Source organism: Salvelinus sp. IW2-2015, linkage group LG13 (assembly GCF_002910315.2).
Source record: "Salvelinus sp. IW2-2015 linkage group LG13, ASM291031v2, whole genome shotgun sequence".
Classification (NCBI taxonomy): domain Eukaryota; kingdom Metazoa; phylum Chordata; class Actinopteri; order Salmoniformes; family Salmonidae; genus Salvelinus; species Salvelinus sp. IW2-2015.
In genome coordinates, this window is record NC_036853.1 from 47,023,914 (window position 1) to 47,040,914 (window position 17,001).

At 43.6% G+C, this 17,001-nt stretch overlaps 2 protein-coding genes across 5 annotated transcripts in view; both read left to right on the forward strand.

Annotated features, from left to right (window-relative positions):
* LOC139022611 (transcriptional repressor RHIT-like) overlaps positions 1 to 5,547 on the forward strand; it is a 49,946-nt gene extending 44,399 nt beyond the window's left edge. For both annotated transcript variants that reach the window (XM_070446390.1, XM_070446391.1), the window contains exon 7: positions 1,524 to 5,547. In XM_070446390.1, the coding sequence (XP_070302491.1) occupies positions 1,524 to 2,462 (939 nt within the window). In that variant the 3' untranslated portion in view covers positions 2,463 to 5,547. The remainder of the gene's footprint in view (positions 1 to 1,523) is intronic.
* Positions 1 to 17,001, forward strand: part of LOC139028580 (uncharacterized) — a 105,908-nt gene that overhangs the window by 52,207 nt on the left and 36,700 nt on the right. The window contains exon 1 of one of the 3 annotated variants that reach the window (XM_070446371.1): positions 6,807 to 7,257. The exons of the other annotated variants lie outside the window; for them this stretch is intronic. Coding sequence (XP_070302472.1) covers positions 6,999 to 7,257 — 259 coding nt within the window. The 5' untranslated portion in view covers positions 6,807 to 6,998. Of the gene's footprint in view, positions 1 to 6,806; positions 7,258 to 17,001 lie in introns of those variants that run through there. 3 annotated transcript variants of the gene reach the window in all.

Sequence of the window (17,001 nt, forward strand, 5' to 3'; positions counted from 1 at the left end):
CAGAGTGAAAAGAAGGAAGCCTGTACAGAATAAAAAATATTCCAAAACAGGCATCCTGTTTGCAATAAGGCACTAAAGTAAAACTGCAAAAAATGTGGCAAAGAAATTCACTTTATGTCCTCAATACAAAGTGTTATGTTTGATGCAAATCTAACACAACACATTACTGAGTATCACTCTAAATATTTTCAAGCATGGTGGTGGCTGCATCATGTTATAGGTATGCTTGTCATCCACAAAGACTAGGGAGTTTTGGTGGATAAAAAGAAACAGAATAGAGCTAAGCACATGCAAAAAAACTAGAGAATGTTTAAAAAAAATTAAAAAAAATAACTTTGCTTAGTCATTATGGGGAATTGTTGTGTAGATTGATGAGGGGGAAAAAAACAATTTAATAAATGTTAGAATAAGGCTGTAACCTAACAAAATATGAAAGAAGTTGAGGGATATGAATACTTTCCGAAGGCACTGTGTTCCCTACAAGTTATCGAAAAGAGCAGAAGCTCTTAACTATCCGTTCAGACCCCAGTTCTACCTACCTACACATCTATGTCAAAGATAATAAAACAAAATCACTATAGTAAATGCTACAGTAATATCAGCAAAAACACTACCGTAAATACTACAGTCCGCAAAAACACTAGTATAAATAGTACAGTATACTACAGTCTGCAAAAGCACTACATTCATTACTCTAGTATATACTACAGTAATTTTACTTCAGTGTTTATATAGTAAGGGAAAACCCCCATGAAATGGACAAAAATGAATGGCAACATTGGCATTGGACGATACATATACACAATCGCAAATAKCACTCAAATAGACGGCAGATCATCCAAACCTTATAGCAAGTGGCATATGGCAAATGCCAAGTGTCATACAACAAAAATCCCAAAGATGGCGAGCGCGCTCCACCGTAGATTTTCATATTGCAAATGGACACAAAGTCAAGACCCAAGGGTCAAATTTTGAAAATGTTAAAAAAAAATCTAAAATACAACCACCTCTAAAAAAGTGCTTTCTGGACCACTTTCGAAAAATGTTCATTTATTTTTTTTGTCAATTATACATATACAGCGACCATGTGAACATACCTTTGTCTTATTTTATTGAGTTTTTCCATAAGGCCTATGTTTTGTTCATTTGCATTATATAATCATAGGAAGTCAAAAGTCAGTGAACCATGTCCAAATGGCATCAGAAATGTCCAAATGGCATTTATACTGACCAAATTATATATATCACTATGTTAAAATAAAATGGGTTATTTTTGTATCATTGCAGGGACTGAGTTTCCCTTATCTCAACCGAACCAAAACATTATACTTATTTCTTGAATCAACACGTGGACATTTAAAAATAAAAAAAACTCCAATGGCTCCACATTTTTAGGTACTTGAATCACAGTGTTAGAGGCTTGACTGTGGTTAACATTTTATAATATCATGTCATGTTTGTGTGTACAGCAAATAGTTTCTTATATAAACCTTTATGCTTTTCTGTTCAATTTGTCTTCACAGTCTGCATTCCATGAAGACCAGCTCATGTCCGGTGTTGCTGACGGGAGAGACTGGACCTCTGCAGCGGTTGGTCACAAACCCTGGCCACGGATCAGGACTCTGGATCAGGAGCCGTCACTCTTCCTTCCCGAGTCGCAACTAGGACCCAACCGTGAGGGACAGAGACTCCACCACCACACAGAACACAACCAGTGGACAGGGGGACTGAACAACCTCAGTCCTGGTGGTCATCAGAGAGACAGAGGCTCCAGTCAGGGATCCAGTCTGCAGCCCAGACCCTTCTCTTCACAGTCTCAGTGCAGGGATGAAGCAGGGCCTGGGGCTGATAGAGATAGACCCTCCTGTTCCTATGATACAAACACCACAGTATCCATGATGAAAAGATCCGGTCACCCTGGGCTTCAGCCTTCACAGAGCGTGATGGGAGATGCTCCTGGTGGTAATCTTTCAGGAAGTCTGTCTTCTTCAGGGTCTCATCTAATGCCTGCTGACTGGGTTCATAGAAGACCTGGACCTGGGTCTAGCCTTCCTCAGCTACCTCATGGTTACCCCACCAATAGAGACAGGGTCAGGATGGACGTTCACCACGAGAAATACCTAGCCTATAACACAGCACACAATCCCAACAACACCCAAACAATGGCTAGAGGTCAAGGAGGAAGCTCAAAGACTAACCACCTGAGGGTGGTGGCTCCTGCTTCTTCCTCCTCTGGTGTCATTGGGTCACAACGTGTAAGGCCGAGCATTAGGACGGACGCCGACAAGCCGTACGCCTGCCTCACGTGTGGGAAGCGCTTTGCTGAGGCGAACTATGTGAAGAAGCACCAGACTGTTCACACCAAGGAGAGGCCCTTCAAGTGTAAGCTGTGTTACAAGAGCTTCTCCTTCCAGAATAACCTTATCAGACATAGGAGTGTCCACAATGGGAAGAAATCGTAGAAGTGTGTGAGATGTACGCAGGGGATATCTGGGAACCATTCTTTAGTTGACAAACACTACATGACCAAAGCTATGTGGACACCCCTTCAAATTAGTGGATTCGGCTATTTCAGCCACACCTGTTAATGACAGGTGTATACAATCGAGCACACAGCCATGCAATTTCCATAGACAAACATTGGCAGTAGAATGGCCCGTACTGAAGAGCTCAGGGACTTTCAACGTGGCACCATCATAGGATGCCTTTCCAACAAGTCAGTTCATCAAATTTCTGCCCTGCTAGAGCTGCTCCGGTCAACTGTAAGTGCTGTTATTGTGAAGTGGAAACGTTTAGGAGCAACAACGGCTCAGCCACGACGTGGTAGGCCACACAAGRTCAGAAAACGGGAGCGGGGAGTGCTGAAGCTCGTAGCGCATAAATTGTCGGTCCTTGGTTGCAACACTCACTACGAGTTCCAAACTGCCTCTGGAAGGAACGTCAGCACAAATACTGTTCATCGGGAGCTCCATGAAATGGGATTCCATGGCTGAGCAGCCGCACACAAGCCTAAGATCACTATACTCAATGCCAAGCGTCAGCTAGAGTGGTGTAAAGCTCGCCGCCATTGGACTCTGGAGCAGTGGAAACGCGTTCTCTGGCGTGATGAATCACTCTTCACCATCTGGCAGTCCAATGGATGAATCTGGGTTTGGTGGATGCAGGGAGAATGCTACCTGCCCAAATGCATAGTGCCAACTGTAAAGTTTGGTGGAGGAGGAATAATTGTCTGGTGCTGATGATTCTTTGCTTCCAACTTTGCGGCAACAGTTTGGGGAATGCCCTTTCCTGTTTCAGCATGACAATGCCTCTCTGCACAAAGCGAGGTCCATACAGAAATGGTTAGTCAAGATCAGTGTGGAAGAACTTGACTGGCCTGCACAGAGCCCTGATCTCAACCCCATCGAACACCTTCGGGCTGAATTGGAACGCAGACTGCGAGCCAGGCCTAATCGCCCAACATCGGTGCCGGACCTCACTAATGCTTTTGTGACTGAATGGAAGCAAAACCCTGCAGCAATGTTCCAACATCTAGTGGAAAAGCATTCCCTGAAGAGTGGAGGCTGTTATAGCAGCAAAGTGGGGTCCAACTCCATATTAATGCCCATGATTTTGGAATGCAATGTTCGACGAGCAGGAATCCACATACTTTTGGTCATGTAGTGTATTATAGTTATGTGAAGTGTATTGGGGTAAGAGTTTTTTATTTTATTACTAGGTCCATCGTTTGAGCGTCTGGGTACGCTCATATTCTTATATGATACAGACTTGTTGTTTGGTGTGCTGGCATAGCCTAAACACTGTCATGTTATATTCCTCCTCTGAATTTGGTTTTGCCTATGTTCAATTCATAACAAATACCCCCCACCCCGGGGCCTCCCGAGTGGCGCAGTGGTCTAAGGCAGTGCATCACAGTGCTAGCTGTACCACTTAGAGATTCTGGGTTTGAGTCCAGGCTCTGACAAGGAATATCCTTGTCCCATCGTGCACTAGTGACTCCTGTGGGGGGCCGGGCGCAATGCACGCTGACACGGTCACCAGGTGTACGAAACACAACCCAACCAAGCCGCACTGCTTCTTGACACAATGCCCATCCAACCCGGAAGCCAGCCGCACCAATGTGTCGGAGGAAACACCGTACACCTGGCGACCGTGTCAGCGTGCACTGCGCCCGGCCCGCCACAAGAGTCGCTAGTGCGCGATGAGACACACATATCCCTGCCGGCCAAACCCTCCCTAACCCGGATGACGCTGGGACAATTGTCCGCCGCTCGGGAGGCCCCTGCCAGTAGATTGTTGACTTGATTCATGATGACTGCCAGCTAAGATTTTGAAAGTCCAATCAAAGCTACTGTAGATATAACGTGATTTGACATCATTTTATCTGTAGCCAATGACCTTGAGCCTTCTTGGATGGGCACTTCTAATGTAACTCTATGGCAGCACCCAAGGGGATTGAATTTCCGAGCTCTACCCTTAGATTTGGCCGTGACGTAYTGTCCATAAGTGACTGAACACTGAGSCAATCACGGCGCAACTAGAGAACATTACCAACCCCTACGCTCCATATTTTCAGCTGGCTGCCCCACCACCACAGAAAGCACTAAGCTAGGCTGAAACACCTGCATTTTGTAGCTGCGGYGGCTTTATTAACATTTTTTTTTTTATTGCAAACAATGTAAAATAAAAAAATAACTGATATGTGACATGTATTAATGCCAAAATAACATTCAACCCTGTTTATTTGTAGCAAAAAAATGTGGGGCTCAAAACAAAACCGCTTTACTGATGACATTTTGCACAGGCACAGTCTTTACATTATTTTGGAATCGAGTTTTCTCCACAGGTCCCTAAACCTCCTTGCTCCGCGAGCGAAGCTGAAGTCGAAAAGACAACTTTACCGGTGTCAACTATATTAGCCTAGGCTAACAGTGATGCATGCATTTGATTTATGCCATTATTCTGGTGAGTACTGTTTTATTTAGTCTTCTAAGGCAACACGTTATGGCAGGAGAAGCTTCATGTATCTAACTGTAGACAAGCAGATGAAAACATCACACAACACCCATGACAGCCTACTATGTGAAACTGAGCCTGGCAGACCGCGAAAAAAAACAACTTTAAACGGCATAAGATTTTACATGCCACTGTATCCCGTCTAAAATCAACATAACCTATAGCCGGATTTCTCATAATCGGGATATGAGTTTATCCGGGATATTGTAAACGGGACGTGATGTTTATATGCCTCAACTCAAAAACAGWATACTTGAGTATCTTCAAAAATAACGGGATATTAGTGCGCATATAAATGTAACTATTTCGAGCAGAAGAAATATGAGACGCATATGCATAACCATGGTAGTAATTTAAAGGGAACACAGGAGATTATGGGGAAATGCAGACCAAATGTGACGACACAACGGTTTACCTGACAAGACTGAATCCAAACATTACACTGGATTTTATGTGCATTTGACATTTACTGTACTTTCTGCCGCATCTGTCTAATYWAATCTTATGACTAAAGGAAAGAGCTTTCAATTATTAAATGCATATTTTTTGTCTTTGTCATTGAGTACCTGAAGTTTGGAACACAGCCCTAAATCCCCACTATCACATCACTGTTTATGCAATCCAAAAACGGTTKATTATAGATCGCAATCTGGGTCAGGAGGGCATCATTTGCATCATTATCCTATTGCCAAAAATGCCTAGGTAAATTATAAAATAATGTAGGCTTTTCATAAGGCCCAACGAAGTGTTTAAATAAGTGTTTGTCTTTAAGGATTCGGAATTCACCAAATGTCACAACAAGCGCAAAAACCTGATCCTGGTTTCCGGTACAGAAATGGCTGTTTATATAATCTCAGTACGCCTTAAAAAGGCCCAATTTGGAGTTGCCGAAGTTTGTCTCATTCCATTTTATATTCCCATCTTGTCACACATCGGACTTGGATAAGTGTTGTGGTGATATTAAGAGGTTTAGAACGCTTTTTCAAAGAATGAGAATACATTACATTTTTTTAAGGTATCTGTAACAAACAGATGCATGTCTGTATTCCGAGTCATGTGAAATCCATAGATTAGTGTCTAATGAATATATTTAATATAAACTGTAACTCAGTAAAATATTTGAAATTGTTGCATGTTGCSTTCATATTTTGTTCAGTATATCTCAAAACGCAACATGCAAAAATGTCTAAGATTTTACTGAGTGACAGTTCGTAGAAGGAAGAAATAATCAGACAGAAAGAAATACTACTCCGCTTCTTGATATGCCACACCTGTCAAGTGGATGAATTATAAAGAACAAAAATATAAAAATGTGCGCTCCTCTGTTGGACCTACAGTAAATGTCAACAARCCCTACTGTGGCCCTTTCCCCTATAGCCCTCCCAAGTCACTGGGTAGTAAGTAGGAGTTACCGTTAATCAGATATTTGTTTGTGCTCCTCTTTAAACTTTAATCTCCAAAATCTGGTATGTGTATTATTGTTATGTATCCCACTGTTGCAGTGTTTCCCAACCCTGTTCCTCGAGTACCCTGGACAAGCACACCTGATTCAACTTGTCAACGAATCATCAAGCCCTCAACAAGTTGAATGAGGTGTGTTTGTCCAGGGCTACAATAAAAATGTGTACTGTTGGGTACTCGAGAACCAGGTTTGGGAAACACTGGTAGTTTACATAAGCAGTACCGTATTTCAAAGAGCAGCGCGCATATCCTTTTCATTTAGCCACACCCTTTACACTGAAGAGAAAGGGTGTTATTGGTTGGCATCATAGTTAAAACGGAAATGAACAGTGGCCAACAACAATTTCCACGTTAGCGTTTTTACAGTTATTATTTAGACCTTTTTTAACACCATAGGACTCAAAATATGACTTAACTGCACAGCATCGCATACGTACCCCGGTTATTGTTTAATTCGCGTAGGAGACAGGACTTGGTTGACAGATGTTATCTAGGTAACCCTAGCTAGCTAGGTGCTAACAATGGATAACTGTATGGTTTTTCACACTCAAATTMCCTCAATCTTGGAGGTGCTAGCYAATGCAGCCGTGGCAGACATCTGTAAACTCGTAGAAGACGACTATGCAGTGTTTCGTTTGGAAATAACTCAAAGCCAGAAAGAAAACGGGGKATTGCGGAGGAAACTGCATCTTTTGGAACTGAAGGTGGCACGGGAGCGCGTCCTCGTCAGTCGTCCCAGTAGTGTCAAGATCCTCGACCAATACAGAGGAATGGCAAGAGGTACATTTTGCCATTCATATATGTAGCTCAGTGCCTGTCGKCCCGTTCACCTCTGCACATTTGTTCAGATGTTACCCAGAATTGGGTCTTGGTCAGTTTTTGAATAGTGTGCAATAATTCCCCTGATTACTTAGTTATCTTGCGCAAAGACACAATATCATATTCTAACCACTTTTTTTTACTGCATTTCCTGTTCACTTAGTGAAAACAATGTGATGCATGGAACAATCTAGTGATCTATAAATAGTATATCAATAAGTAATGAGAAGTGTTACCTTACATCCGTGCCAATTCTAGACAGTATTAAAACTGTAAATAGTGTACAATATACAGTTGAGCATTGACAGTAGCTAACGACCTATTTTCCCCCAATCACTCTCTCAGGTGAAGGAAATCTCACTGGAGGCCACAGGAGCTTTGTGAAGCCAGCAGGACACCAAACATGGAGAGATGACCAACCAATCACTATTGATGAGGGGAGTGGAACCTCAACCCAGCACATTATCGTGATAGAGGTTAGTGTAATAGTGTTGCATAAAAAATTACAGTTACTTTGTAATCAAATGTGGCCTGTTTAGTTCTGAAAGGCTCCACTCAGCTATTTACTTGCTTGCATCCTKATTTATCTGCCATAGGGGAGCTTGTATTGTGAGACTTCCCAAAGACATTGCTATCCAATTCTACTTATGTACTGGTAATAACCTCCTATTTTTTGGTCAGTCTGCAGATGCAGAGGCTACAGGTCCTGGGGTCAAGCTGGAGAAGACTGAAGGAGAGGTGYAACCACGGCAAAGCAGAGACATCCAGACTGGAGCGCCCCCTGTAGCCACAAAGGACCCCACCATCGCCCCAGCGCCGCCCAGGACCCGACGTAGCATCACAGAGGTCAGTGGAATGCCGAAAGCCACCCTGAAGTCAGAAACAGACACAGAGACTTCAACTGTAASACACAGGSTCTTACACCCAGGATCTGACCCAGAGAGACTGGTGCCACTGGGCTGTCCTCCTGCTCCCGCTCCCGGCTCAGAGTACTTACCGGTATTTCATCAGATCCAGAGGACGGTTCATTCCCATGGTGATGGTGACGCTTTAGACACTGGGGTTGATCTGTCTTGTTCTTACGCTACAGAGATGGACCCTGACAACATGACCTTGGGTTTGGAGACACAGACTGATCTGTCTAGAAGGGACTGGAACCAGTACAGWAGTACTGTATACTCTGAAGGGTGCCTAGATAAGAAAGGGGAGGTTATAGTGGTAGATGAGGTGAAAGTGGAGGGCCACGCTCCTCCCACATGGAATGCAGATAGTCACCTAGGAGACGGACACTTACAGGGCAGAGATTTCTTAGATTARAGGGGAAGRTRAGAGACAAKTSWAKATMTTGRCACCCWCTCCCCTTTACACACYRTCAGGGATCGCYARCCAGTYTCRACGTCGATGGSYCCTRCRGKWTCACARYGCCARGTCCTTTRCYATCAGSTATTGAACTCAAWKGACAGGGCTAGAGCCCAGGCTCAGGGAGGGGGAGCAACATCAGGCAATAGTAAAGAGAAACGGTTCCCCTGCATGTTCTGTAACAAAGGTTTCAGCTGCCCCCAGAAAGTGGAGATCCACCAGAGGGTCCACACAGGGGAGAAACCCTTCAGCTGTACCCAGTGTTACATGTGCTTCGCCCAGGCTGGTGATCTGAAGAGGCACCAGATGGTCCACACAGGGGAGAAACCATACAGCTGCCCCCAGTGTGAGAAGAAGTTCTCCCGCCAGCARCAGCTGAAGAGGCACCTGAAGGTCCACACGGGAGAGAGGCCGTTCGCCTGTGCACACTGCAGGAAGAGGTTCTCAGAGAGAAGCTACCTCAGGATACACCAGGAGAAAAACCATTCTACTCTATAACATAGAAAGTCACCATTCCACTCGATACCATCTGACGTTTAGATCAAACCCTGCATTAAATACAGACTAATTGTAATTGTTGTCAACAGAAAATACCCACAGATGCATTTGAAATAACGAGAGTAACCGATTTCAGTGTTCAATATTCCTGGGTAGAATATTGCATCCAGTGTGATATACACTGAGTATACAAAACATTAAGAACCTCTGCTCTTTCCATGACAGACTGACTAGGTGAAGGCTTTGATCACTTATTAAATCAACTTCAATCAGTGTAGATGAAGGGGAGGAGATGGGTTAAACAAGGATTTTTAAACCTTGAGACAATTGAGACATGGATTGTGTATGTGGGCCATTTAGAGGGTGAATGGGCAAGATTTTAGAGCCTTTGAACAGGTTATGGTAGTAGGTGCCAGGCGCACCGGTTTATGTTGAGAATTGCACCACTGCTGGGTTTTTCACGCTCAACAATTTCCAGTGCGTATCAATAATGGTCAGACACCCAAAGGACATCCAACCAACTTGACACAACTGTGGAAAGCATTGTAGTCAACATGGGCCAGCATCCCTTTGAAATGCTTTTGATACCTTGTAGAGTCCATGCCATGACTAATTGAGGCTGTTCTGAGGGCAAAAGGGGGGTTGCAACTCAATATTAGGAAGGTGTTCCTAATGTTTGGAATACTCYGTGTATAAGGCATAGTTAAGCCTAAAAAAGTCTGTTACATATTATGCTTAACTGTGTAGGCTATATAATGTTCACAAATTCCTATTTCATTACTTCTGATTAACTATAAAATGTTTTTCAGTTTATCAAGTTCAATCAGATGTTTAGTTGAGACATTACATTTTACATTTTAGTAATTTATCAGACACTCATTGTAATGGGTACATTTTCCCTCAATAAAGTAGGTATCCGCAAAGTCAGTGCTAGTAGGAAAAGAGAAAATTTGTGGGAAACATTTAAGACACTCTGTCCTTTGGTGCCAGGACCGAGAAGAGCTTTGACTGGGCTGAGCTTGAGCTGACCTACCTGTAGGCGTGGGACGGCCAAGAGACCAAAGGTGGCAGATCGGAGTACTCGGGTTGGGGTGTAGGGTTCGAGCATAGCCTGAAGGTAGGGAGGGGCAATTCCCCTTGCTGCTCTGTAGGCAAGCACCTTGGTCTTATAGTGGATGTGAGCTTTGATTTGAAGCCAGTGGAGTGTGCGGAGGAGCGGGGTGAAATGGGAGAACTTAGGAAGGTTGAACACCAAACGGGCTGCAGCGTTCTAGATAAGTTGCAGGGGTTTGATGGCACAAGCGGGGAGCCCAGCCAACAGAGAGTTGCAGTAGTCTAGATGGGAGATGAAAAGTGCCTGGACCTGCGACACTTCCTGTGTGAGGAAGGGTCGTACTCTACGGATGTTGTAGAGCATGAGCCTGCAGGAGCGAGTCACTGCTTTGATGTTTGCAGAGAATGACAGGGTGTTGTCCAGGGTCACGCCAAGGTTTTTTGCACTCTGGGAGGGGGACACCGTGGAGTTATCATCCATGATGGAGAGGTCTTGGAGCAGGCAGGCTTTCCCAGAGAGGAAGAGCAGCTCCATCTTGTRGAGGTTGTGGGCCAACATACAAGCTGAGATATCTGCCAGGTACGCAGAGAGACGTGTGGTTTTCATATGGTGCAATGAACTCTTGTTTATGTTTAAAAACAAAATGGTACATTTTTATTCTAAGACTTTCATTGAGACTCTCTTTAYTATACATCACATCTGATCTCACCCTGTTCTGCATACATACAACAGCTCTTTATAACCAATATACACTTACTAAATATACCTACACATACCCACACACTAACACCTTCTGTACACGTCAAAATAGTTTAGTCAGGTTTGTCTGATGATGACATCATAGCTGATATATATATGTCCATCATGATGGGTTTAACAACAATGAAGTTKTGTAACAGTATAGGACTGAAACATAGTGGGGATGGGTAAACACTCCATGTTGAAACTGTGTTTTATTATCTGTGGGAGTGTATGTCTGTGAGGGAGTGTATGTCTGTGTAATCTGTATCACCTGTCTCTTCTAGGAGGAGGAGGGTCCAGAGGTGCTGCTGGTGAAGGAGGAGGAGGGTCCAGAGCTGATGAGGGTCTTGGGGAACATGGTCATGGAGGACAACAAGACTTCAATCTAGTACAGGCTGAATGAACAACAGAGACAGAATGCAATATGACATTTCATTAAATTGTTTGGGGAATGGTCTCGTCTCCAAGGGAAGATCCTCTGAGCCAGATGATGTTATGGCAGGTAGTCCTATGCAGGGCTGCTGGCAATATCCTACTTTGAGACTCTTTGTGGATACGGCGCCTGGTCTTTATTCATTTTTGTCTTAAGTGTGGGACCATGCCTTTGAATTATCAAACCATTATAAAGTGTCAGGTAATCAAATCAACTAACARGTTTGCATAGTACTCATAGCAATCCCTCATTGTCCAATCAGAAGATGTTCCATAGCAGGTTGCTCATATCAGTTTTCTTGATCCAACATCCTCTCACTCTGTATCTCTTAGTCAGTAGACATGGAGGATGGGAAGCCTGATCTGCTGCTGGTCAAAGAGGAGACCATAGAAGATGGACCAGAGAGCATTAACCTGCTGAGTGGACTAAAGATGGGGGAGCAAGGTAAGGGAGAAATACATATACAGTAATAGATCTTCAATGGGAATACTGATGCGCCTGGCTATTTTTTCTTAATTTTCTTCATTCATAAAATTAAATCAATACAACTTTGTTTACATACAGAAACACAAATTATAATGTATGAACTTGACCAGGTAATTGACTCACAAGTTCCATATGTATAGTTTTCTCTGCCATGTTTGTAAAGTCTATTTTCTAACCTCTTCCTACAGGTGGTTGGCTGGAGGCTAACAGTGGAGACTGGGTGGCCATCTTGGATTCCCAGACTGGTGGAGCCAAGGGCTTACGGGACGACATCACTGAGCAGGCCAGGACCAGAGGAGACAAAGTGGAGGTCAGTGGCTGGGACAGCGTCCTTAACTCTGAGCTGGGGAACAACAGTTTTAAATAACCAGAAACACAGTTGAGCAAAAATCAACACCTGAACTTAGTCTCTATGACAACAGACTGGCTGAGACCTGGGAGAGGCGTAGATTTGGTCTGCGGGGACGGGGAGGTGTCCGTATGCGGCAGGAGAGAATAGACACAGATTCGGCTACTGATTCTCCGTCCTGCTCCTATGTTTGTGATTTAGAGAGACTGATGGTGCCTCAGGTTAACCGCCTAACAGGTGCTGCCTTCAGCCTGCCTTCTATAGGATCTATCAACTGGAACATGGACCCTGCAACAACACAGACACTCCCTGGCCTTCATCCTCCTCACACTCTCCTAATGTTAAACCAGACCTCAGACAATGCCAGTGCCTCAACATTAAATGGATACACAAGCCCATTGACAAATMACAGTAGTAGTAACGCTATCAGCAGATCTGGTAGCAAAGAGAAGTGCTTCCCGTGTTCGGAGGATGTGCACAGGTGCCGGCCAGTTTCTCCTAGTTGTCCAACCTGAAGATGCACCTGAAGGTCCACACGGGAGAGAGGCCGTTTGCCTGTATGCACTGTGGGAAGAGGTTCTCAGAGAGGAGCTACCTCAGGATACACCAGCAGAAAATGCACATGGCCCATTAATAGTGTATAATGAGTGATAAGTAGTAATAATATTTATTTTATTTAGCACTTCTCATGCAGAATCTCAGTCACTTTTTTAAAAAACAGACAAAAACAAAWAGTCTGTCTTCTCCTTCAGGGTCTCGCCTGGTGACTGAGTTCATAGAAGGCCTGGGTCTAGCCTTCCTCAGCTACCTCATGGTTATCCCACCAATACAGACAGGGTTAGGATGGGCGTTTACCACGAGATGTCTAGCCTGTAACACAGCATACAATCCCCAAAACACCCAAAACAATGGCTAGTGGTCAAGGAGGGAGCTCAAAGACAGGCTCGTGCTTCTACCACCTCTGGTGTCATTGGGTCACAACGTGGGAGGCTGAGTGTTCAGACTAAAGCCTTATGCCTGCCCCACGAAWGGGAAGCGCTTTGCTGAGGTGAACTATGTGACGATGCACCAGACCGTTCACACCAAGGAGAGGCCCATCAAGTGCAAACTGTTACAAGAGCCTTTACTTCCTGACTAACCGTATCAGACATAGGAGGGTCCACAATTGGGAGAAATCATAGCAGTGTGGCTTGAGATGTACACAGGGGATATCTGGCAACCATTCTTTATCTAACATATTATTAGTTATCACCTGAAGTGTCTTGGGCAGGGCATAAAATTAATACCAGCCAAATGCAGATAGATTTAGACATTCTTACCCGCCAATACCTATTTCACTAGCCACGTGGGCGGGTGGTCAATTTGCAGGGCTCTACATTCAGCACTACATTCTCATTTGCAAATAAAAATAAGTAAAAAGTCAAGTATGAGCACATGTGAGTTGCTTTATAGCAGAAAAATGCTGCAGTAGCTGTTTTCAAAGTACTTCTGTCGTTTTGTTTCATATCTGCTAATCGCTAAAAGAAATGAGATTCTATATCCCARCTCGCGATGCAACACTGCCTGGCTGGGGAGCTTTGTGCACTGTTCTGATAGATTCATTTTTGGAGGCGCTGCGCACAGGCATAAAAGTTTGTCTAATTTACTCTAAAGTCTACAAAATGAGACTTTGTCCTTGTGTTTCTTGGTTATTTACATTGTTTTGTTCACAATGTGGCTTGTTTTTCAATGTTAGTTTGAGTCTGCTGCTTTAACTAATTGCGAAGAGATGCTGTCAACTACTACTAAATCACAGACACCCGTGACACCACTCGAGTGGCCATGTTACCACGGTAACCTCCCACCCTTAAAGTGCCAGCTGAACATGTAGTCTCATCTGATATTTTGGTTAATAAGACTCGGGTCACAAAGAATTTAATTAAATAACTCACTAATACATTTTTTTTGCATTAGAATCATTAAGCATGGTCATCTGTTCTTTTGTGTTTGTTGATGTAATTATGGCGAAAAAATATTTTGGCTGATAAAAATCAGTGTGGCTGGTGGATCAAAAAGTTAACTTTAAACCCTGGTCTTGGGGTAAGAGGGTAATTGACCACATACCCTTTAACTTCTCATTTAAAAACAGGTTTGTGTAAATACCTGTGTTTTAGAGAGACAGTAAACCTAGGCTAAAACAAGGACAGTTAAATATTTACCTTACTGCGGTGATGTAGATGGAATAAAGTAATTATATTTTCTACTCTATTCTTACCAACACACTGTTTTGTCCAAAATAATAGGAAAAGGAGAAAAATTGTTGTGGAAAATATGTCTTTGTATTTATTATGGACCCCATTAGCTGCTGCCAAGGCATTGGCTACTCTTCCTGAGGTCCAGCAAAATGAAGGCAGTTATACAATTTTGAAAGCATTACAATGCATTTCGCAACACATTAAGTGTGTACCCTCAGGCCACTACCTTACTACCACATATCTACAACACAAAATCCATGTCTACATGTGTGTATAGTGCCAGGGGCGAAAATCTGATATCAACCTTGGAGGGGACAATTACATGAAATTTTATCAGGAGCAATTCCTGAGGGGGACACCAAAAGTAGTGCTGTAACACAGCCTACGTTGTAATATGTTAAATGTATATTGAGGGACCATAATCACTACTACTGGATAATTGTTAGGTACAGTAGTTAACTGAAGGGTTGTCCCAACTTGTTTAAATCATTATAATACTTCTACTAATAATAGTTATAGCAGTGTTCCTTATCAGTCCAGTATGTATGCAGGTATTTGTACTTACAACCAGCAATATCAAGAAAGGCCAGTAGGCGGCAATGGTACTGTACACTGTATGGGAGCAGTTTTCATAAATACAATGAACATGGTGTGATCTCATCGTAAAGAATCTCCATTGAGAACCATCACAAAGTTGGTCTCCGTATTGAATTGACCTTTTAATTTGACTTTGTGATTAAAATATGTGCACCTGGCCTGAGTCTACTACAATATCTTTACAAGAACAAAAAGCTTAAAATAAGTACAGTTCTAAAGCAAAATAACTACTTCAATGAAAAACCCAAAATAAATACAACAAATATCCTTCAGTCAGTGTCTCAACTCTTCAAACAGCAGCTATGGACAAGTATGTCACACAAAGTATGCAATTTTAAATAAAATATACATTAAATAAATAATTTGTAAGTGTACTGTCATGTACTAAAAACTACTAAACAAAAGAACAAATATCAATTACACCAGGGGTTCTCAAACACAGGGTCCATGGACTAATTGCAAGGTGTCCGTGAAATAAAAAGTGTAATGAATGTAGTCAGTACCACAAGGTTTCCAGTAAGTTTACATATAATATAGAGGGGGTGGTGGTCCCTGAGGACCGCTGAAAACCTTGCCTGCCTTGCCTCAAAATATGCAGGGGTTCCAGTACCCAAAAAGGTTGAGAACCACTGCTATACACACTACTGAACAAAAGACCGAACATATGTTTGCGGGTTTCAATGGATCCAACAAATTGCTGGCAGATATTTTCCCTCTTGAGACTGTCCAGCCTGTCTTTAGTACATTACAGACAACTACGCCGTTCAGTCTCTCTTGGCCCATGCTAGCCCGTAGCCAAGTCTTTAACCTGCGGAGTGCACTGAAACTCCTCTCAGCCTCACATGAAGACACTGGCCCACAAACAAAATTCTGCTCAGCACCTCAACTTGATCAAACAACCCCCGCACCTCCACTGGAAGCCTCCTGAGGACCTCTGCTGCCTCTCCACTGCTGCTACAGGGGTATTTGTTGTGAAAGAGAGGGATCTGCACTGAAAGAGAATCTATGTTCAGCTCAGGGTACTGATCTAGAGACTCATCCAACTCCCCCGTGAGAAGCGCTCTTTCCAACTTTTGCAGGACGTTTAGACTGTCCTGGTCAAAACGGTCGCCAAAACTGAACTCCCCACACCATCCAACACTTAAAAAAATTCTGCCCTATAGTGATCCACTGCTTTGCCCAGCAAATCGTCTTGAGTGCGTCTCATGGATTCAATGGATTCAATAGAGTCAATCAAAGTTGTTGCTTTCTCATACAGTGCAGGTAGCTTTCGTCATTTCTCTTGCCCCTAAGAGATGACCGCACACACTCGACTGGCAGCCTGCATACCAGAGACAGTCTGAGTTTTCTTTGCAGTGAAATGTTTAGACATTCAAGCTCTCCAAGAACAGCAGAGGCAAGTGTGAGGCCCAACACAGTCTTGCCTTTGCTGAAGTGCTCGAATAAGCCACTGGCAGTTGAAGCTGTCTTGGATGCAGTTTTTGCCATCTCCTCTAGGCTGCTGAGTACCCGCTCATACTGCCCTAGCACAGCTCTAATAGCAGTATTCCCGCACAGTCCACCTTGTTGGACATAGGGGTTTCAGGGTGGTCAGATTTGTATCTTTGGACGTGGCAATTGATTCAAACCTGCCTTAAACTTTCCTGACTGGCCATAGAGGACACCTAACTGATGGACCCAAGAAAGGGAATCCCGGATCAGTGGGGAGGCTGGACAGCCAGCCTGTGTAATCAGATTTACACAGTGTGCTCCACAATGGACATAGAGGGCTAATGGCTGCTGCCTCCTCACAATTGCCTGTGCACCTTGTGTATTTTCCTGCCATGTTGAGTAGGCACCAACGAACCAGACATGGGCAAATTGAGCCTCAACAACAACATCAGTTTCCACTTTCGCAATGCCCTCGCCTGTTTGTCTCCGACACCCTGTATAGCCCAATAAACTCCTCGTGAGG